We start from the raw sequence: 21,965 nt of genomic DNA on the forward strand, positions 1-21,965 counted from the left end.
CAGCCCCGGACACACCTGCATTCTGCAGGCTGAGGTCCATTTGCTCTGGGCCACTGGGAGAGGGGAGGGGACTGCTCAGCTCCTCACCCCAGCCCACCCCAGCCCAGCCCATTGCCTCTTCTTCAAGGGAGCTGAAATACCGGGCCGGGCAGCAGGCGAATGAGCCCAGCTTCCAGATCCGAGACTATGTGGAGTCCCAGAAGAAGCGCTCCAGCTGCTGCTCCTTCATGTGAATCCCAAGGGGTAGAGAGGAGGCTCTGGAGGCCCACGGGATGCAGCCATCCCCCCCAGGCCTGGCTTATTCCGAGTGGCTGAGCCAATGGGGAGAAAGATGGAGGACCCAGTGCACAGCCTCTTCCTACTAGGGAGCTGTACTCCAGCTCCTACTTGAGTTCCTGCGGTCTCCCCGCATCCATGGGGAGGGTAAAACACTTAGCTTTTATTTTAATAGTACATAATTTAATACCAAAAAAAAAGGTACCTGGACGCCCAAAAAACCGAGGCTGGGACCTAGTGACCCTTTTGCTTTCTAGGACTTGGGGGGCTGGCCCTCCCTCCTGAGCATAACAAAGGTGGTGTTGCTCCAGCTCAGCCCCAGGGGACACAGATGCACTTTGGGAGTGAGGGCAGGTAATGACTCCATCGCACCCTCAGTTCAGCTGGAGAGAGGCTGAGCTGACCCCAGCCTTCACTGTCTCCTGCTCTCCAGGAGCTTATCTTCACCCCATCCCCCAAATAAGTGGGCCCTTGTGCTGTGAGGGAGACCAAAGCCTCAGGGAAGATAAGAGATAAGGAGATGGGAGGTGGAGGACACGGGGCAGAGAGTAGGGTCAGGCTGGCTACCTCTGGCCTTACTAACACCCCCCTGGAGGCATGCCCCTTTTCTCCAGCACACAAGCACATTGGGGCACCTGGAAATATTGGTTCCAGGCTCCTGTTCTCTGGACCTCAGATCCTGGGGGAGCCCCTCCCCACGGAATCCCTGGCTTAGCTACCTTCCTGCCTGTGCACGTAAAAACCTCAGGTCAGAACTAGGAAAATCGTTTTGTTTTTTATTTTTTTGAGACGGAGTCTCGCTCTGTTGCCCAGGCTGGGGTGCAGTGGTGCAATCTCCGCTTACTGCAACCTCTACCCCCTGGGGCTCAAGCGATCCTCCCACCTCAGCCCCCCAAGTAGCTGGGACTACAGGTGTGCACCACCACACCTGGCTAATTTTTGTATTTTTTGTAGACACAGGGTTTCACCATGTTACCCAGGCTGGTCTTAAACTCCTGTGCTCAAGCAACCTGCCGGCCTGGGCCTCCCAAAGTACTGGGATTACATGCAGGAGGCACCACGCCCAGCCGAGATGTGTCTTATCCCAATCCTTTGGCAGGCACACAGCTCCACAGGCAATTTCTTCAAGCAGCTGAAGTGTTTAGCTCTCCGGGGTTAAGAGCCAGATAAGGAGAAATCCCTTTCCTAGGTTTGGAATGTGTTGTGAAAAAAAGAGAAATCCCTGGCTCCTGGAGCTGGTGGGAGACAAGATTAAGCAAACCTCCCCCTACGTGTATCCCTTTGACCCCAAGCTCTGCCTCCTCCCTGACTACCCATGCCCTTTCTTTTAACTTCACAAATAGATACCAGGGCCTAAACTGCTTTACCTCCCCACCTACTGAGTCAGGTTAGGGGATGGGAGGTCACCCATTTCTGAATTAAACCAATGCAATGTGAGTAAAACAAGGTCATGTAGGTATGTCTGGGGTAGAGAGATGGGTAGCAAGTTCCTGTGGCCTCCTTGGTCACATGTCTCCCAAAGCTCTGACCCCTGCCATTGGAAGTGGACAGGAGACATGAGGTCATGACCTGCAGGCACCTTTACTGCAGCTCTGCAGGCCTGGGTGAGGATGGGGGAAAGGAAGAAGTATGCGCTGCACATTTCTGAGCCTACTGCATTTGCTTTCAAGGCAGAAATCTTGCTCTGAGCAGTCAGTGGCTCCAGTTTGGGCCCGATAAGGAAGTTCTCCATGGCCTTTCCCAGGCAGAGCAGGGAGGAGGCTGACATTGCCAGTCTCTTCTGGGGCCCAAGGCAGGTTGCAGGAGATCCAATCCCGTAGACAGCTCTGGGCCTCTTGCATTTGAGTTTTTCAGAATTAAACTGCAGTATTTTGGAAAGCACATCCTGTCCACTGTTTCTTTGAAGTGAGCGTGGCAGGGGGGGTCCTGTTGAAGGAATTGTCATTCACTGCCAAAATCATTGCATCCTCCTTCCTCAGTGTCTGTCCTCAGACGGCCAGCTACCCTCCTAAGAGATTGTCTACCCGCCTCTGTGACCAGCCTCTCTTTGGCAAGAGTGAGCTAGAAGGCTTTACAGTCCTAATCATTTTTCTCTGTTGAAAAAAAAAAAAAAAAAACAAGACTCCTTTCCCTGTGGAGTGTACCCAGAGGTTGATTACCTGAGTCTGTCCTGCCTCTCCCCACCCCACCTCCCTAGTCAAACGCTGCGCCAAAGCCCATGCCATTGCCCTAGGTGGCCTGTCTTCAGTGGGCTGCCCCTCGAGGTCCCAGGCTCTCCTTCGCGGAGCCCTCACCTTCCCAGCAGGGATCAGAACCTGCACTCTATGCAAGTCCTGGGACAGCACAAAGTGGATTAGGGTTAGGGTTCCCACAAACGGAAAAATGTTATTCAAACAACTCTGTAGGTTCCGAGGAGGCCCTCCATCTTAATTCTCAAGACCGCTCGGCCCTCGCTGCCCCGAGCGGGAGCGGTCGCCACGGCAACAGCCTCTCCCTCTCAATTGGAGCTGCACCCAGGCTTTGGCTAAAGGCTGTTAAAACGTTGGCCAGGTGCGGTGGCTCACGCCTGTAATCCCAGGGCGGATCATCTGAAGTCAGGAGTTTGAAACCATTCTGGTCAACATGGCGAAATTCCGTCTCTACTAAAAATACAAAACTTAGCCGGGCGTGGTGGTGCGCGCCTGTAATCCCAGCTACTCGGGAGGCTGAGGCAGGAGAATCGCTTGAACCCGGGAGGCGGAGGTTGCAGTGATCCGAGATCGCGCCACCGCACTCCAGCCTGGGCGACAGAGCGAGACTCCGTCTCAAAAAAAAAAAAAAAAAAGTTAGGGTCCTTTATCCGAGTGCCGGCTCTCCTCACTCCCCGCCACAGGTAGGGGAAACCAGGCCTGAGCCGGCGGGCCCCACCGCCCAGAACCGGGAACTCGGCGGGCCACGCCCCTGCCACCCCAGCGCCCGCCGCTGGGTAACAAACACTTCCACTTCCTGGGCGCACTGTCTTCGCCCGCTGCGGGGCGCAGTGCCGAGCACAGGACCCGCCCCGCGCGTTCCCATTGGCCGGCGCCGTTCACCGGACGGAGCGCCCCGGCCCGCAGCCCCCTATTGGCCCGCGGAGGTCCCCACCCTCAGCGCGGCCCCGCCCCCGGGGTAAGGAGCTGGGGCGGGCTCTGGGACGCTCAGACGCCGCGCGGGGCGGGGATTGGTTCGAGCAGTTCTCTCCGCTCCTCGCGGCCCGCGGCTGCCGGAGGTTCCTGGGACACCTGCTCGCTTAGCCCGTCCGGCGGCTCAGGGCTTCCCCGCTGCGCTCCTGGTTCGCTGGACGGGAAGAAGGGCTGGGCTGTCCCATCCCCATCGGAACCCCAAGTCGCGCCGCTGACCCGTCGCAGGGCGAGATGAGCGCGGACGCGGCGGCCGGGGCGCCCCTGCCCCGGCTCTGCTGCCTGGAGAAGGGTCCGAACGGCTACGGCTTCCATTTGCACGGGGAGAAGGGCAAGTTGGGCCAGTACATCCGGCTGGTGGAGCCCGGCTCGCCGGCCGAGAAGGCGGGGCTGCTGGCGGGGGACCGGCTGGTGGAGGTGAACGGCGAAAATGTGGAGAAGGAGACCCACCAGCAGGTGGTGAGCCGCATCCGCGCCGCACTCAACGCCGTGCGCCTGCTGGTGGTGGACCCCGAGACGGACGAGCAGCTGCAGAAGCTTGGCGTCCAGGTCCGAGAGGAGCTGCTGCGCGCCCAGGAAACGCCGGGGCAGGCCGAGCCGCCGGCCGCCGCCGAGGCGCAGGTGGCTGGCAATGAAAATGAGCCTCGCGAGGCCGACAAGAGCCACCCGGAGCAGGTAAGCTCGGCCCGGGCCGCGCAGGCTGGAATGGAGTGGGAGGAGGATCCGGAGAGACCCAGGTGCCCCGACCGTCCAGCCCCGCGCCTGCCGTCGGTTTTCTGAAACTCGAGCTGCGAGGGGGAGACCGCTTCCGCCCGCCTACCAGGCGCTCTGGCACATCCTAGGTAGGCCTGGAGCTGCGTCCCGCGACCTCCTCTCCTTCCCAGGCTGTGCTGGGAGCCTGAGCGCCTTTGCCGCCTGCACCTCTTGTTCCCTGGCCTTTGGGAGGGCGGCGCAGGGGAACCCAGCCCCACTTCCCTCGGGTCTGCGGGTGTCTGCTCCCCTTCCTCGGAATCCCCCAATCCTGCCCGTCCCCTGGCGCCCTCTCCTCGTTCACCCCAGTCCGTAGATGGGCCAGGGAGGAAGGGCTGTCCTCCCCAGAGGTGCCAGCGTCCTCCGCCACTCCTACGTCAAAAGCTAGAGGAATAGCATTACTCCCCCTGTGCGGAGCCCCGGCGCGAGGAGGCCCTCCCCGCAGCCTGCCGGTGTGTGTCCTGAACTTCAGTCCTGCAGGACTTCATCCTCCCGGAGTCCTGTGTGACTTCTAAGGGAGAGGAAGCCCCACCATCTCAGGACGGTGTGGGGGTTGCCTGGCGGGGAGGAGGAGCCAAGGCATCTCGGAGTGGTGGTTCTGCCACCTCAGAGGATTTACGATTCTCAGGAATGTGAGGAGTAAGCGCCTAGAGCTGTATCTGGGAGGGGAGGGGGAAGACCTTAGAAGAGAAAGATGGCTAGGGGGAGGGGAAAGAGCTCCTGGAACTCACCGCTCTGTGTGCGCCAGCGGAGCTCACGGTGAGCCGGTGGTCTTGCCCTGGCCTTGCCACGGTCACTCTGGTGCCCACACAGCCAGTAGGCCGGTTGCTTTTTGCCCATGTTTGGTGTTTGCCCATAGGATCCCAGTTTGGATCAGCTGCAGGAGGGGCAGCTGGCAAAACAGGAGTTGTGCTGAGCCTCCTGTCCTCAGAGAGTGGAGTGGTGTACTGTGTAGGGCAGGGCGTGAGCCTCCCAGGGCCCCTTCAGCTTGCACCAGCTCGCCCTGGTGGCAGTGTCTGATGGGAGTGTCCATGGGGACCAGGAGGATCCTTCTGGACAGAGAAAGGGTACAGTTTGGCATTAAGGGAGAAGGCAAAGCCCTAGAGGATCAACTGGTTTGGTGGAAGTGAGGTCACCAGAAGCCCTGTCCAGCCAGAGCTGAGTGCTGGGAATGCCAGGGCCACCAGGCTCCCACTTCCTGCCCCTGCCAACCTGGCATTGGCAAGGGGAGGGGGAAGGGACCTGAGCACCCGGAGCAAGGGGGTTGACACCAGGGAGTTGGGGCTGATGATCTCCCGTCCCAGGCAGAAATCCAGTGTGAACTTTGTGCTGAGTCCATCGATCGATTTGACATTCCTTTTTTTTTTTTTGGACTTTGGAACCCACACAAATACTCACCCACCCCCACCCCCCACAAGTTGCAGTCTCATTCAGCTCCTCCCTTTGCCCTTTTGGTTATGCTGCTGGGTGCCAGAGGGCCTGGGAGGCTAACGTGGAGGCCTGGCATAGCACACGTGCCCAAAGGCAGCAGCTTTGAGCTTCCTGGGTGAGCACAGAATCAGATTCCTGCATGTTTTGGAGGGACACCTACATTTGTTTGTACTTTGGTAGGCCAGGAGATGAGAGAAGAGCCACCAGCAAATCCTGGGGACACCTTCACCAGCCAAGTCCCAGGACTTCTGAGCTTCGGTTCTCCCATCTGTGAGATGGAGGCATTGGGCGATGTGATGCCTGCCTTCTCTAGAATTGTAGAAATGACGTGAAGTACCTGAGCCTCTTATTAAATTTTTAAATGCTGAACCGCACTCCTTCATGCCCGGCGTTTGAATCCCAGATCCTTAAACTGACTCCTAGTCAACACCATTGAGTCCCTCTAGCAGAAAATCCCCGAAATCCTGTGTGTTGAGCATACAGATGGCCCATGCGGTTATTGCAAAAAATGTTAACAGACATTGTAAGAGTTTTTTTCTTTAGTAGTTCTTTCCTACTAAAGCATCAAATGGAGGTTTGCCAATTCGTTTTAGTCTGAATTTGTGTGCAAGGTGGGGCTGTTTCCTTATCTTCATTAGCCCTCCACTTACTAAGTGAGGATCTCAGTGGAAAAGTGTGGCACAGAGAGTGGTTGACTGGGTGGCCTCTGGGTGGGAAGACCAGCCGTGTCCAGAACCACTCAGGGCAGAGGCTGATGGGTGGCTGTAACACTGGCCATCCCCGCTGGGATATCTAGGCCTAAGGAGGTGGAAGTGGCTCTCCAGCTCTGCCCACCGGCTTTGCTTTGTGGATGGCTAATGCCCCATGGGGACAGAGGGGCAGCAACAGCCACCCTGCTGCTCCCCTGCTTAAAACCCTCCTCCCCCGATTCACCACCAGTCACAGGATGAGGCCTAAACCCTTGAGTCTGGGTTCAGAGTGCCGGCCGTGCAGAGCTGAGCCAGCTCAGCTGTACTAGCCAGGCTGTGTGGAGCCAAGTTACTTCACCTCTGTAAGCCTCCATTTCCTCTTGTGTAAGTTGTTGGGGTGATGGCAGCTACCTCGGAATTGCACGAGGCTGTGTGTAAAGCAGGTAGCTCAGTGCCTGGCACTGAGTCCAGGCTCATCCAGCCTTTGCAGTTGGTATTGGAATGAATACATATTTCATGTATCATTGCACATCTATCATGGGGCAGCTAGCACTGGGCAGCTTGCTAGTTGGGCAAGTGCCACTGTGGCCAAGCCTGGCACCCAGTCAGTGCCCGATCAGTGGTCACTGTGGGTTAAGAATGATATGTTGTGGCCAGGTGTGGTGGCTCACACCTGTAATCCCAGCACTTTGGGAGGCCAAAGTGGGAGGATCGCCTGAGCCCAGGAGTTCGAGACCAGCCTGGGCAACATGACAAGATCCTGTCTCTATTAAATTTTTGTTCCTTTTTTTTTTAAAGAGTGATATGCTGTTCCATGGCCCTTCTCCATCTGTCAGCCTGTTCTCACCACTGCCTCCCTACCCCCAAAACCACACCCAGGGTCCGAATTCCTCTCTAGCCTCTGAGCCTTCACACCCTGACCTTTCTGTCCCTTTCCAGGGAGCCTGTCCTTAATCCAGTAGGCAGAGTTAGCGTTTCCTTTCCTTCATTTTTTTTTTTTTTTGAGACAGATTCCACCCAGGCTGGAGTGGTGTCGCAACCTCGCCTCACTGCAGCCTCGACCTCCAGGGCTCAAGCAATCCTCCCACCTCATTCTCCCTAGTAGCTGGGACTACAGGCATGCACCACTACGCCCAGCTAATTTTTAAATTCTTTGTAGAGCTGGGGTTTCGCCATGTTGCCCAGGCTGGTCTTGAACTTCTGGGCTCTGGCGATCTGCCCGCCTCGGCCTCCGCCTCCTCTTTTTCCTCACGTCTTTTATCGCTCTCAACACACAATATTTTAATCATCTGTTTGTGACCTTTTTCTCCACTACATGGTAAGCCCAAGGGCATCAACTGTGGCCTATTTGTGTTTCTATCCCCAGCGCGGTCCTTGGCACACGTCAGGGAGGCTCTCAAAAACAGTTTTTGAATTAATGAATGAATATATAATAACAGTCAGGGACCTTTGTCCTCATTTAGCTCATCCTGCCCCACCCAGAGATTGGAATTCCAGATAGAACCTACCAACTCCTCTTTCTTGCCTGCTAGCAGCTTCCATTTGAAAACTAGAAAGTCAAAAGTCCAGGCTTTGGGGTCAGCCAGATCAATGTTGAATCCCAGCTCTGCCGTGTGCTGGCTCTGGGATCCTGGGAGTTCATTTTTCCCTGCAACCCTCAGCCTCCACCTCTGTGAAAGGCACTGCCCCCAGGGTTATTGGGAAGATTTGGTGACATGACAGGTGTGTAAATGAAAGTGCCCAGCTTGGGGTGTTTCCTGCCAGCCCTGACCCTGATCCCAGACGCAGAGAGTGCAGGCACCCTAGGGAGCAAGGTGGGTGGTGGGGCACAGTTAGCTGGAGGACCATCAACCTCTTTGCCAGGGCGGGCAGGCCGTTTTACACCAACCAAGTTGGAGCTCTGGTAGGGGCAGAACAGAGTTGGAGCTGCTGGGTGTTTGGATTTCAAATGGACAGGGTATGTGATTGTGTGTTTGGATCTCTTTCTTTGCTGGCAAAACAGTGTAGCCCTGGTTCTTACCTTCAGGCTCCTGTTAACTCAGTAATTCTGGAGATGATTCTCTTGGAGATAGAGAGGGGGCTTCCTGGCTGGATGCAGTGACTTGTGCCTGTAATCCCAGCACTTTGGGAGGCTGAGGCAGGAGGACTGCTTGAGCCCAGGAGTTTGAGACCAGCCTGGGCAGCATAGTGAGACCTCGTCTCTACCAAGAAAAAAGAGGGGCGAGGGTGAATGGGGGCTTCCTTCTCAAGGAACTCCGTACGTCTAGATGAGGTCCTTCTCCCCTTTCCCAGATGTCCCATCTCAGTGGTCCCTGGGAAAGTGGGGTGGGGAATTAAATAAGAAACTCAGGCCGGGCCCATAATCCCAGCACTTTGGGAAGCTGAGGTGGGCGGATCAATTGAGGTCAGGAGTTCACGATCAGCCTGACCAACATGGTGAAACCTCATCTCTACTAAAATACAAAAATTAGCCAGGCGTGGTGACAGGCTCCTGTAGTCCCAGCTACTTGGGAGACTGAGGCAGGAGAATGGCTTGAACCTGGAAGGTGGGGGTTGCAGTGAGTTGACATCGCGCCACTGCACTCCACCCTGGGTGACAGAGTGGGACTCGTCTCCAAAAATAAGACGAAACTCAGCCGAGGTCTTGTTGGTGCTGCAGCGCTCTTTATAAGGAGAAACCAGAGCTCTAGACTCCAAAAACAAGTGTTCCTCTGCTTTCGTTGCTCTGAGATAGAGTGGCCCTACCTGGAAGGAAACTTAGGTTTGTAATGTGCCTTTAGGCGCTCTACCTATGACATAAAGATGTTGATATGCATTTCTTTCTTTCTTTCTTTCTTTTTTCCCTGAGACGGAGGCTTGTTCTGTCACCCAGGCTGGAGTGCAGTGGTGCGGTCTCAGCTCACTGCAACCTCCGTCTCCCAGGTTCAAGCAATTCTCCTGCCTCAGCCTCCCATGTAGCTGGGATTACAGGCACCTGCCACCACACTGTGCTAATTTTTGTATTTTTAGTAGAGACAGGGTTTCACTACGTTGGCCAGGCTGGGTGGCACCTGCTACCACACCCTGCTAATTGTTTTATTTTTAGTAGAGATGGGGTTTCACCACGTTGGCCAGGCTGGTTTCAAACTCCTGACCTCAGATAATCCACCTGCCTTGGCCTCCCAAAGTGCTGGGATTATAGGTGGGAGCCACCGAGCCACCGGTGGGAGCCCGATATGCATTTCATTGTCCCCCAGACAAATTAGCTATTGTTTTCTCCATTTTGTAGGTTGACAGTAAGTGTTCAATACGTAGTAGCTACTATTTGTGTTAGCAGTGTACTAAGTACTAACCCTCCCCTCCCTGTCTCATTTAATCCATATGACCACCAGTGAGGCAGATATTGGCCCCATTCTCTGCCTATGGAGGCTGAGACTTGATCAGTTAAGGTGGCCATGGTTGGTCCCAGGACTCTCAGCTAGCGACTCCTCCCACACAGCGCAGGGGTGCGTCTTGGAACCCAGCCCTCTGATTCCAGTGCCTGCACAGCCATTTGGCCACACGAGTAGTCTGTGCTTGATGCCTGACTCTGCCAGGTGTTTCTGCCCCTCATATTCTGAGCCACAGCTGGACTTACGTTCCACTCATGGCTGGCATTATATATCTACTGGACAGTGCTACTCTGGATCTGAGCTGAAATCCTGCCTTCGCCCATCAGCCATGTGTACTTGAGCAATTGACTCCAGCTTTTTGAAGCTGAGTTTCCTTTTCTGTAAAATGCTTGCAATAATACCTTCCTTGTAGAACTATAATTGACTCCTAAGAAAATACACGTAAAGAGCTCGGTGCCTAACATATAGTAGTAACCAGCAGCTCCTATTTATTACTTCAGTGTTGAGCCTCAATTTCACAAGCTCCTTGAAGGTTCTTAATAGCCCTGTGGGACAGCCCCTGGGGGTTAAATCCAGAGACTTCTGGGAGGAGGGTGAGGGATGAGGAGGGAGGCAGAAGGGAAGGCATGGGGCGGCCAGCCCTGGATGGTGTCCAGCCGGGCTGCAGCCCAGGTACCAGCCTGCTCCATCCCAGGCTTGCCCAGCCCTGGGGAGACCTGAGCCAGACTCTGCCCCCTCCCACCCCCGTGGGTCTCCATGGCTGGCACAGGAAGAAGAGGTTACTAGCCAGAAGGAGAACCTGGTTCAGACCTCTGAGTCCTGGGGGTATCTGTCAGACCAGCAGCCCTCACTTTAGTTTATGACTCCCTCCTGGTTCCCACCCTACCAGACGCCAGGGAAAGCTCTTCCCACTGAGAAATAGGAAGGAGGAGATCAAGGGCTAGGAGCAGTGAGTGACCTTTTTTGCAAATGGAGGCATCCAACATTCCCCCGCCACCTGCACAGACCTGGAGGGATGTGGAGGGTGGAAGGAGGTCCTGTAGGGTAAAATGAGGTGACATCAGGGCCACTAGGCAGGGCCAGTGACAGCCAAGCCCCCTGTACCTCACCTAGGGTAAGGAGAAGACACCTTCTGCCTAGAGGTGTGGACACTGGCTGAGTGTCCAGAGCCCCTGGTCACTTCGCAGTGCCCCCAGGCTGCCTGTCACGCAGCACTCCAGGCAGGGCCAGCTGTCTCCATCCTGGCTTCCCTGAAGAGCCAGCACCAGAGACCCAGCCCTGTCTCCAGAATCTGGGGAACAAACTGAGCTGCCTCCCAGAGCAAACATGGCTCTTACCCCCAACATACTCTTGACACACACACCCCAGCCCCCCGAGAACAGCCAGGGCTCCCTCCTGCCCCCTTCCATATCCCCTTGTTGGGGCTGATTTTCCTATATTGGGCATTGCGGCACTGGTCTTCTTTGCATAAACAAGAGCCCTGGGCTGGGGGAGGTGCAGTCTTGAGAGGTGGGGTTACCTCTTTTGTTCCCCTGGACACCCAAGTGGTCTTCCTACTCCTCCAGCCCCTTTCCTCTGGGGTCCTGAGCTGGCTGGCTCGAAGGAAGCAGACTGGCTATTTCTGTAGGGCCCATCACTATGGCATCAGCCAGGGAGGGGCTGGGCCCAATGGGGCGTTGGCCTCCGGCTCCCGCAGCCTTCCCCTAAGGGAGGAAGGAGGAGCAGGGAGCGGCCCTGGGCCTGCTCCCCAGAGACGGTCACTGGGATTAGGGTATCGACTTTCCCCAGCTTTCCAGGTGACTGCTGGTGGCGCCTATTGAATTCCGTGCCCGCCATCCGCTCCCTGGACTGCGTGGGTGGAGGTGATGGGGTGGGTGGAGGTGATGGGGTGGGTGGAGGTGATGGGGTGGGTGGAGGTGATGGGGCGGCCACTTGGGGCGGGGTGAAGCTCCCTGGGGGAAAGGACAGATGAAGGGAGGCAACCTGAGGGTGGAGGAGGCCCTGGGAGAAGGGTGTGGGAGCAGCTCTCCCGGCAGGGTCTTTTCTGGAAAGCCAGCCAGCATTGTGTGAAAGTGAGAGTCTCCAGCCTGTCCAACCCTGGGTCACCCCGGCCGAGCTGCGCTGCCCATCGGCTGCGTGGCCTCATGTTCCCTCCTGTCGATTCTGGCTCTCTGCCAGTCTCCTCTCTGAGCAGACCCTGATTTTGTCGTGAATTTGGGTCTCCCGGGCTGTCGTCGTCACTGGAGATCCACTTTGCCCTCTGGAACTCACTGGAGCTATGTACCTTTTTAGGCTTCTCCTCCCACCATGCTTTGGGCCCCTCTGTAGCTGGCTCCTCCTCAGCTCCTGGGGGCCACACACCAAGCCCAGCATGCCTGGACATCACTCCCATTTACCCCCTTTCCCCAGAGGCAGAACCCAACCCTGCCCCAGCTTGGGGGTGAGGGTCCAAGAGCAATGGTGGCTGAGCTCGGCCAGGTACCCCACAACTCCCCATCTTCTCCTCTCAGTGCTGGGCCTGGAGACCACAGGCCAGGCCCCACGGATCCCCAGGGGGGCTGCCCCAAGGGACTCCCCCTGCCAGCCCCAGCCTCCACCCAGGCTGGGATGGGCTGGCTTGATGGGCTGACTCAGCAGCTGGCACTGACACCTCCTGGAGACAGCTGGGAGGCTCCTGCTGGGGGAGGGGTGAGGAGGAACAAGGCTGGTCTTCCTTGGAGAGTGGGAACCCCCTTCCCGTGTGAGGGGAGGCAGTCTCCAGGGACTTGGGCAGGACGCTCTACAGGTGCATTGGAGCTGTCTAAATGCCGGTGGGGCCTACCTGGGGCTTCCCATCTCCTTGTCCAGCCACCCCCTCAGGTCCTAGAGCCACCACAGAGCCACGTCTAGACAGAACAGTGGAGCAGTCCCAGTGCAGAGGAAGGGAACAGAGGGCACCTGAGCCCCTCAGTCTGGGTCCCCCGTTTCCCCTTGAACTGCATGACTGGGTGCTGGCAGAGCGGAGCAAGGCTCAAAGGAGGCCCTGGAGCTTTGGCACTATATGTCACTAGGCGAGGGGCACTGGGGTGAAGATCAGTGAGGGAAGCCCACAGCACAGAGACCAGGGCCAGAGGACCAGCATCCCAAAGGCAGCGAGCACAGCCCTGCCCTGCCAGCCAGGGGAGCGCCCAGAGCCACCTGCCCCCAGTCCAGCCATGCCCCTGTCCCATCACCCACCCCAGGCTTCATCCCCCAGCTCAGGCCGTAGCTCCAGCTACGAGAGGCCCTGAGCACCTGGAAGGAAGGCTGTGGTTTCTTCAGCTCCCAGCCCACCTCCAGCAGAGGCTGCAGCCTATGCCCTGGAGAGAGCCCCTGTCTGCCCTCCACTGCCTGACTCCTGTTGGGACCTCACCTCCCAGTGGATTGCCCCATTCTGGACTTGGATCCTTAAGGAGCACCCTGCAGTGTAGTGGAAGGAGGACAGGTTCCAAGTCAGAGACCAGGGTTGGAGTTCTGGCTGTGTGATGTCAGGCAGTGGGCTCAACATCTCTGAGCCTCAGTTTCCCCATCTCAAAAACAGCTGCCAAGCCCCAGCCAGGTTGTTATGGGAAGCTTTTTGGGAGTGCAAGGGACTGTGGAGGGAAGTCGGAGGAGGTCACTAGAGCTGCCCCCTGCCTGTCCTGAGATTTCACCCTCCCCACTTTCTCAGGGTGTCGGCCAGGTCCTGCAGCTCGGTCTGGCTGAAGCAGAAAGCTGCGCTTGTCCTGGTGACGGCAACTGGTCAGACTTGTTTCTGCTCACCTAGGGCCTGGGGGAGGGCCTGGCTGGGAGCTTTGTGGAGGGATTAGCTCTAGGGGAGAAGAGCCTCACTTACTCCCGGAACAAGATCCCGTAGGGCTGTGGGAGTGCCGGGGGTGAGCCTGGGGCAGGTGACAGCTGAACAAGCTGGGAGTGGGCCCTGCAGTGCACTAGGCAGGGGATGGGCCAGGGAGAACAAGGCAAGAGGCTTCATTCAGGGTTCCTAAGCCTTTGTGAGCCCCTCACTTTTTTACCACTCACTTAACCGTCTTTGTTGTTGGGGTGAGGGCCCCTCGAGCCTGGATTTGGGTATGAAGCACAGGAAGAAAGACCTGCCCAAGCCTTTAAAGGAATGCAAAGTCATCCTCTAGCCACCCCAGAGACCAAAAGGCTGGGGATTGAGTCTCCTGCAGATGGTGGCAGCCTCCTGGGGCTGGCAAGTTGGGACAGAGGCCCATACACCCTCTTGGGCACGCCTTCCCACTCCTCTCGGCCCTCTCCACTCCCAGCTGGGGATTTGGGTTTCAGAGCAGCCTGGCACACACACCCCCACCCCACCAGAATCTCACTCCCAGCTTCCTATGACTATTCATTAGTATTCACAACAATGGGAAAGTCTGGGTGTGCACAGGGATTTTTTACAGTTAGAAAGTATTTAAGGTAATGACCTCACTGGGCCTCAGCCACCCTGGGAGGCAGATGGCAGTCAGAATGATCCATAAATGACCTGCCCCAGGTCACACAGCTCCTAAACAGGGGAGCTGGGACCTGGCTAGGAGCCTTGACTATCCACTGCTCATTGCCTGATGTGCTGAGTGATAACGCAGGGCCAGCAGGCTGGACAGCAGCCAGTGGCTCTGCACCAGGCCTGGAGGAGGGAGAGAGGGACAGGGACTCAGGCGTAGTCCTTGGGCACAGGCTTCAGCCGCCCACACCCATATTCCCTCCATCATACTGTGTGTCTAGGCCTGCAGCTTCTAAGCTGAGCTGCTTACTTTGGACCAAGCATGTTGGAAACTGTTTTCAGCTGAGTCCGAGCACTCAAAAGAAATCTGCGTGTGCCCTTTTAGTAGGTCACACCCTCCAGGCCACAGCCACACCGGGCTCCCTTTAGCCCAGCCCTGCTTTTCCCAGTCCCCTCCCCATTCAGGCTCCTCAGTTTCTGGGGTCTCTGTGCTTCCGTTGCCATCTCTGCCCTCAGGCAGCAGTGTAGGGGGAGGAGATCCTGGAACACCTGAGGATGGCCCCCTATCTTGTCCAGGTCCCTTGCTGTGCCGCACAATAGGTTTTTGGTTATCTGCTCCTTCTGGCTCCCTTTTGGCTGGGCCATTTGGCTTGGTGGGGGTGAGAGAGAGTTCGAGTATATGGAGGAAGGCTTTACTGTAAACACACTGACCAGCTTTCAGTAAACACCTGCCTCTTCCTCCCCTGCTGCAGAGAACAGGGTACAAAGGGGCTGGGGGTCCTCAGTCATATGCCCCAGGTCTCCAGCCAGGCTGACGGGGTGCCACACTCTGCCCCCTCTCCAGGAGGGCCAGACTGAGCCCCCAGTGGGGAGGGATAGGGGCCCAATCAACACAGCATGCGATTCACCTTAAGACTGTCAGAAGGGACAGGCATGTGAGAGGTAACCTGGTCCCACCCCTCATTTCCCAGAAGAGGAAACTGAGGCTTGGACAGAGCAGTGTTTTACCCATGTCACCTAAGCAGTTTGCTGCGGCGCTGGGTGTCCACACAAGTCTTTTGAGTCCTGGGCCAGAACCCTCTCAAATTGCTGTGTAGGGATCTAAGCAAATTTGCGTCCTCCCAAACCTTCTTTGTTTGGGGAGATGGGGCCAGGCAGAGGACAGGGAAGGCAGAACCTGGGGCATTGTGGAATAGCCATGGACTCTCCCCTGTCCCTGCAGCACAAGCTTCGGCCTCGGCTCTGTACCATGAAGAAGGGCCCCAGTGGCTTTGGCTTCAACCTGCACAGCGACAAGTCCAAGCCAGGCCAGTTCATCCGGTCAGTGGACCCAGACTCCCCAGCTGAAGCTTCAGGTCTCCGGGCCCAGGATCGCATTGTGGAGGTGATGCTTCTTGCCCTCTTCCTATCTGACTGCCCCGCCCCCTGCAGATCAGCAGCACCTGGGACAACCATGATGCCTTCATGGGCTTGATTAGCCCATGGGCATAGCCAGCCTGGAGCGGCCGGATGGATGGGTGGATGGGAGGGAGGCAGGGAAGGGTGGTGGATGGATAGATGGAAGGATAGATGGACTGACTGATGGATTCCTTTCTTACCTCTACTCTCCCCTGGACTCCTCCTTGCCAAGCAGATATACTGGGCAGCCTGTGATTCACCCATCGATCAGGGGGATGTCTGGGGACATCTCCAGAGCTTCCCTGCTGCCAGGCACACAGAGGCGGGTGGCAGTAACAAAACCCCTCTCCTGAGTTAGGCTTTTATTTATTTATTTATTGAGAGAGAGAGAGAGAGATTTTTTTTTTTTTTTTTTTTTTTTTGAGATGGAGTCTTGCTCTATTGCCCAGGCTGGGCTGGAGTGCAGTGGCACAATCTCAGCTCACTGCAACCTCTGCCCCCCCTGGGTTCAAGCAATTATCCTGCCTCAACCTCCTGAGTATCTGGGATTACATTTGGCCAGGCTGGTCTCAAACTCCTGACCTCAACTGATCCTCCCACCTCAGCCTCCCAAAGTGCTAGGATTCCAGGCGGGATCCACCTCATCCGGCCCCAAGTTAGGCTTTTAGACTCCCTCATTCAGTGCTCTGGCTCTGGTGTGTGCTCCTGGGAGGTGAAACGTGAACCACATGCTCAGGCAGGTCCCAGAATCACAGTCTTAGAACCTTAGAGCTAGAGATCAGCTCTCCCAAGACTTCTCATTTTACACGTGAGAAAACCAAGGTCCAGAGAGGGAAGTCGGACAGCAAGTCCTTACCCAGACTGGGCCCCACCTCAGCCTCCCAGCTCGCTCCCATCCCATCTCTCCCAGCTGTGTTTGTTTAGTCTCGTCTGGATATTTTCGTTGGCCCTTCCCATGTATCCTGCCTCCCCAGCTGACTGTCCACGGGAGGACCCCTGGCCTAGTTCAGGACTCTGCAGAAATGGGGGTCAGTATCCCCAAGTTGTGAACTGCAAACTGGCTGAGAAGCAAGGTGGCCACCCCCGCCCCCAGCCCTCCTCCACCTACCTGCCCCAGAACCAAGGCCTGTGCCCGTAACGCCTCCTCAACCCCGCCCTGCAGGTGAATGGGGTCTGCATGGAGGGGAAGCAGCATGGGGACGTGGTGTCCGCCATCAGGGCTGGCGGGGACGAGACCAAGCTGCTTGTGGTGGACAGGGAAACTGACGAGTTCTTCAAGAAATGCAAAGTGACCCCATCTCAGGAGCACCTGAATGGTCCCCTGCCTGAGCCCTTCACCAATGGTGAGATACAGAAGGAGAACAGTCGTGAAGCCTTGGCAGAGGCAGCCTCAGAGAGCCCCAGGCCAGCCCTGGTGAGATCCGCCTCCAGTGACACCAGCGAGGAGGTAGGCCAGCCATGCAGGGGGTAGCAACTGGGTTACAGGAAGCCGATTCCCAGGCCCCACTTGTTCCTGGCACACCAGCCTGCCTTTGAGGTCACATGCTGAGCCGCATTCTGTTCTTGTGACCTGGCTTCCCTGGGCACGGCCCCAAGGGAGCCACCTCACTGAGGCTGAGGACCAGGGAGCCTAATGAGGGACTGACTCCCAACTTCCTGCCCCCACTTCTCTTTACAGCTGAATTCCCAAGACAGCCCCCCAAAACAGGACTCCACAGCGCCCTCGTCTACCTCCTCCTCCGACCCCATCCTGGACTTCAACATCTCCCTGGCCATGGCCAAAGAGAGGGCCCACCAGAAGCGCAGCAGCAAACGGGCCCCGCAGATGGACTGGAGCAAGAAAAACGAACTCTTCAGCAACCTCTGAGCGCCCTGCTGCCAGCCACCCGGTGACTGGCAGGGCCGAGCCAGCCTTCCACCCCACCTTTTTCCTTCTCCCCAGTTACTCCCCTGAATCAACGTACAAATCAGCACCCACATCCCCTTTCTTGACAAATGATTTTTCTAGAGAACTATGTTCTTCCCTTACCTTAGGGAAGATGAATGTGTTACCGTCATCCTGCAATTAGAAAGGAGACTGCCTCCCTCCTCCTGAGTGCCTCATCCTACCGGGTGTCCCTTTGCCACTCAGCCTGGGATATCGCTGGGACCTGCACCATGCCAGGATCGTGGGACCAGGCGAGAGGGCACCTTTCCTTCCTCCCCCGTTTGATAAATTGGGTCCAGGGCTGATCACTGACTGCAGAACTGCCGCTCTCAGTGGACAGGGCATCCGTTATCCCAAGAGCTGTGGCAGACACATCTTGCTTTCATTTGATTTTTGTTGTTAAGAGTGCAGTATTGCAGAGTCTAGAGGAATTTTTGTTTCCTTGATTAACATGATTTTCCTGGTTGTTGCATCCAGGGCATGGCAGTGGCCTCAGCCTTAAACTTTTGTTCCTACTCCCACCCTCAGAGAACTGGGCAGCAGGGGAGGGTTTGGCTACCCCTGCCCATCCCTGAGCCAGGTACCACCATTGTAAGGAAACACTTCAGAAATTCAGCTGGTTCCTCCAAACCCTCCAGCCTCCGTGTCTTCCTTGGGAGTTTTGTCCTCTGGCCTTGGACCCTTATAGGTAGAAAGTGAGAAATGGTAAGCCAGGGTGGTCTTTGGCTGGGAGGGTGGCGTACACTGGAGGGAGGGCCATCTAGGGCTCCCTGTGACCCCAAGCCTGAGTAGCTTTAGCTAGAGGGCCTAGCTGCAGAAGTCCTGTGGGAAGGAGGATGCATGCACCCAGCCGGGTGTTCAGCTTGGTGGTCAGTGTGCCTGGGTCCCAGGCTGTAAGCACTGATGTGGGCTGGGGACCCCTTGACTAATAGGGACATTTACCAGAGGAAGTGGGACTCAGACATGCTCAGAGGACTCTGGGAGGTTCCTGTAATTCCAGGAGCGTGGAAAGTGTGTCCCAGGATGGAGCTGGGTTTGGAATGTAAGGACTTGGCTTTACTCTTTCTGCCTACAGCCAGTGGGGTGCAGGATTCCCAGGGGCAGGCTGGGCTGGTGCCAGATCCTCTATCTTATCTGGCCATTGTGCCCTGATTGGAGGGCAAGTGTCCAGTGCCAGGGGAAAACAAACCGGTCCACTGAGCCCTGGGACATGCTGTGTGGCTAGGTGGGGTGGAAGGGCCTTTTCAAGGGCGAAATGCCCTGTCCCCAACAAAAGACCCAGGTCCCTGATACCTCTGGCACCTGAAGCCTGATGTGGAGGTCTGGGAAGGTGGCCTGCAAGAGCTAGGCTCCAGGGCCGGGAGGTTCCAGGCAGGTGCTCAGAAGGAAGGTGCCCCCAGGCTAGTCTCCACCCAATCCAAAGGACACCTCTCACAAGACAGGCTCCGGGCAGAGAGGAATGAGTAAAGCAGGAAGATCTGGAATCAGGGAGTGGGCCGTGCCCACAGACTATCTGGCCATCTGCTCCTTGTTAGAGGAACCATCCAAAACCCTCATCACAACAGCACCCTGTTCAGCTGACCTGTCCCCACCCCGCCCTTGCTTCTACCCTTTGGCCCCTGACAGATTCCTCCCGACAGGGGTTGTGGAGGGGCCCCTCCCTACCTCATCTGCCAGATGGGAAGCCCTGGGGGACCTCTGACTCTTCATTAACCTGAACACTGGTGGAAGGAATGGGTGGCCTCGAGGGAACTCCCATTGCTGAGGTACATGTGGAACGAAGGGAGCCACGGCAAACAACATGTTCATTTTATGATGTTCGTTTTATACTGAGGCATGTTTTCAGTGTCAGTTTTTCACATGTAGTCTGGTGTGAGACTCCAGGATCAAGGGGGCTCGGAGGCCTTAGGCAAGTCACCTTACTTATCTAAGACTGTTTCCCCGCCTGGAAAATACCCTGCAAGGCTCCTATGGTTGTGTTTTGAAAGCATGCCCAGCCTTTCTTGACAGCCACCCCAGATGATGGCAGGGCATGGAAGACTGTTAGGAGTCAGAGTGCTCCCCTCAGGTGGAGGGAGACTGGGCCAGCTCTACTTTGTAAGCCATGGGTGCCAGGTAGCCCAGCCACCCTGAGCCTGTGCCTCCACTGCCCCCGCGTGGCCAGTCAGGGGCTGCTGCTCCTAGAGGTGCAGGGTGAGGAGCAGATGTGAGAGCACCAGAGGGACATAGCTGATGGCCTGACACTGTCTTCAGGAGGGCACCCTGAGGGGCCTCTGCTTCCTCAGTGCCCCCTGAGCTTCATCAACAGAGGGGTGTTCTCCGGCCACAAGGAGCTGTATCCAACACTAATGCCTTTAAACTCAAGACTGGCTCCAGGAGAGAGGAGGAGGGACGCTAGGTTGAGGGGCCAGGCCACACTCTCTCTGGACCACCTGTTGTTCCCAGGTCAAGCGCCCAGGGTCACAGCAGCCTGCTTCTGCAGGACAAGAGGACCAAGCTGCCCTTGAGTGGACACAGAGGCTGGGCCTCCTGGTAGCTCTTGACACAGACTAAATGGGAAAACCAGGAAAGCTGGCCATGCCTGGAGCTTCACTCCCAGCCAGGGCAGCACCTCTGGCCTCCAAGGAGAAAGGTCTCTCCACTCCCATCCATGCTCCAGGTATCCCTGCACCTCCAGGTCCCACTTTCATCCCAACATCTCCCATGGATTCCTGCCCTCCATTCCAGTTTCCTAGAGTCTGGGTCTGGCTTTGGCCAGGAGGGGACAAGGGGACTGGGCCTGGCCCTGGCCCTGGAGTCTGCTCAGCCACACCACCAGCTGGAGGGAGGCCACAGCAAGCCCCGCCACAGTCTGAAGGGCCCCGAAAGGTGATTCCCAGCCTGGGGCTGGGCCAGGAGCACTCTCCCAGTGCAGGGCTCTGGTCTTTGGAGTGCATGGGCCCAACACCCTGCTCACACAGGGTGGCTGCCCACAAGGCCCAGCCATCAGCAGGGCTCTGCCGACCCATCTCTGTAAGGCTTCTCTTCCACGTGGCTGGTCTGTTCCAAAAGCCACCGATGCTCGGACTCACTCACTGTCAGTCGGAGGGTCACCTCCTGAAAAACGCTGCTCGCAGCCACCTACATGAGCCAGAGAGAACAAAGCCTGCTAAGTTACAGTGTTAACACCACCAGGCTCACCACCCAGGTCTAGGCCTCACTCTGCCCAAGGACATCCTTACCTGCTCAAAGTGAAGTTTCTGGAACATCCGGATGCTTGGTTCATTTCCTTGCCCAATTTTAGCCTCAAACTTGGTCAGACCTAGTGTGGTCACTCCTCGCAGAGATGAGAGAGGGGCAAGTAAGGAGGCGCCTACCCCCACCCCTCCTGTCCCAAGCTGCAGAGGAGGGGAGGAACCTTCGCCTGCCCCCAACCCTCAGACCTGAACAAGGTTCACCTGAGGCCTGGCCACTTCCCGCATTGTCTGCTCACACTTTCTTACCGTAAGACAGCATCGCGAGAACGGCCTCAGTGCCAAGGCCCTTACCCCTGCAGCTGGGCTCTAGGAGAAACAACAGGAGCGGCACTGACGCCATGTGCCAGGCTCCAGTGTGGGCACTTGACAGACATCATCTCATTTAATTCTCAACAACTCTGAAGTTGCTACTATCATTACCATTCTGCAGACGAGGAAACAAGCACAGAGAAGTGCGAAAGGCCTCACAGCTTGCAACCCAGCAGTTTTTTTTTTTTGAGACGGAGTCTCGCTCTGTCGCCCAGGCTGGAGTGCAGTGGCCAGCAATTTGACTTCAAAGCTGACTCCTTTACCTCATGGAATCAGTATGCTGCCTCACAGGGATAGTCAGTAGCCACTTGGGGAAAACTGAGGACCAAGAAGGAGCAGAAACAGGAGAGCCTCCCCCTGTAATATGACAAGATGCTCCAGAGAAGATCATTTATTTTCTGAGGGTCCCCAGCCCACCCCAGGTATGGGACTGACCATCCTTGAATCTACCCCATACCAAGGGTTAAGTTCACGCCTAAGCACAAGGAGTAAAGTGATGTGCCTGGGGGTGTACCAGGCTGAGGGGGGCTAGGTGGGCAGGCTGCCCAGCCAGGCCCTGGGCTCACCAACATGGAGCCTCCCAGGGAGCCCTGTGAGTGCCCACCCTATGCGGCCTCTGCAGGCTCAGAGTCAGCATATCTGACAGTCAGCATATCTGACAGCCAAGAGTCGGGGGAAGGCAGGGCTAGGTGAAACAAACCTGCGATCATGACCTCGATCTCCCCCAGGGTGGGGTCTTCTAGATCTGTGAGGAAGAGGTTCACATCTCCCACCATGCAACTCTCTTCGGTGGCGCCTGGCTGGGCCTGCCACTTCTCGGCATCCAGCACAACGAAGGTACACTCTGAGGAGGAGGTGACAGGGCTATCGCACACACTTCCCAGAGGAGAGAAGAGAGGACGGTATTCCTACCCAAACCACAGCACTGCAGAACACCAGCATCTCTCCCAAACCACAG

The 21,965-nt window shown here is 56.7% G+C and overlaps 3 protein-coding genes across 20 annotated transcripts in view; 2 read left to right on the plus strand and 1 right to left on the minus strand.

Annotated features, from left to right (window-relative positions):
* The window catches only part of RAB37 (RAB37, member RAS oncogene family), a 75,022-nt gene extending 72,865 nt beyond the window's left edge, over positions 1 to 2,157 (plus strand). For all 4 annotated transcript variants that reach the window (XM_023211896.2, XM_023211895.3, XM_023211897.3 and 1 more), the window contains one exon: positions 128 to 2,157. In XM_023211896.2, the coding sequence (XP_023067664.1) occupies positions 128 to 233 (106 nt within the window). In that variant the 3' untranslated portion in view covers positions 234 to 2,157. The remainder of the gene's footprint in view (positions 1 to 127) is intronic.
* Positions 2,158 to 3,106: 949 nt separating this feature from the next.
* SLC9A3R1 (SLC9A3 regulator 1) lies at positions 3,107 to 18,092 on the plus strand. The gene is made up of 4 exons (XM_026456809.1): positions 3,107 to 4,109; positions 15,360 to 15,521; positions 16,698 to 16,982; positions 17,214 to 18,092. Exons 1-4 carry the CDS (start codon positions 3,669 to 3,671, stop codon positions 17,400 to 17,402), a joined length of 1,077 nt encoding a protein of 358 aa, XP_026312594.1. The 5' UTR covers positions 3,107 to 3,668; the 3' UTR covers positions 17,403 to 18,092.
* A 1,178-nt stretch (positions 18,093 to 19,270) lies between these two features.
* The window catches only part of NAT9 (N-acetyltransferase 9 (putative)), a 6,418-nt gene continuing 3,723 nt past the window's right edge, over positions 19,271 to 21,965 (minus strand). For 6 of the 15 annotated variants that reach the window (XM_023211882.2, XM_023211876.2, XM_023211875.2 and 3 more), the window contains 4 exons: positions 21,708 to 21,851; positions 20,945 to 21,004; positions 20,684 to 20,778; positions 19,271 to 20,582 (listed from right to left, as the gene is read on the minus strand). In XM_023211882.2, the coding sequence (XP_023067650.1) occupies positions 20,448 to 20,582; positions 20,684 to 20,778; positions 20,945 to 21,004; positions 21,708 to 21,851 (434 nt within the window). In that variant the 3' untranslated portion in view covers positions 19,271 to 20,447. The remainder of the gene's footprint in view (positions 20,583 to 20,683; positions 20,779 to 20,944; positions 21,005 to 21,707; positions 21,852 to 21,965) is intronic. The other 9 variants (XM_023211886.2, XM_023211880.2, XM_023211879.2 and 6 more) reach the window with 3 other exon arrangements.

Source organism: Piliocolobus tephrosceles, chromosome 16 (assembly GCF_002776525.5).
Source record: "Piliocolobus tephrosceles isolate RC106 chromosome 16, ASM277652v3, whole genome shotgun sequence".
Taxonomy (NCBI): Eukaryota; Metazoa; Chordata; class Mammalia; order Primates; family Cercopithecidae; genus Piliocolobus; species Piliocolobus tephrosceles.

Excerpts from the sequence above, each read along its gene's own strand:
- SLC9A3R1 (XM_026456809.1), top strand. The coding sequence starts at position 3,669 with ATGAGCGCGGACGCGGCGGCCGGGGCGCCCCTGCCCCGGCTCTGCTGC. Across the intron at positions 4,110-15,359 it reads ACAAGAGCCACCCGGAGCAG|CACAAGCTTCGGCCTCGGCT; the intron begins GTAAGCTCGGCC and ends CTGTCCCTGCAG. Across the intron at positions 15,522-16,697 it reads CCCAGGATCGCATTGTGGAG|GTGAATGGGGTCTGCATGGA; the intron begins GTGATGCTTCTT and ends CCCGCCCTGCAG.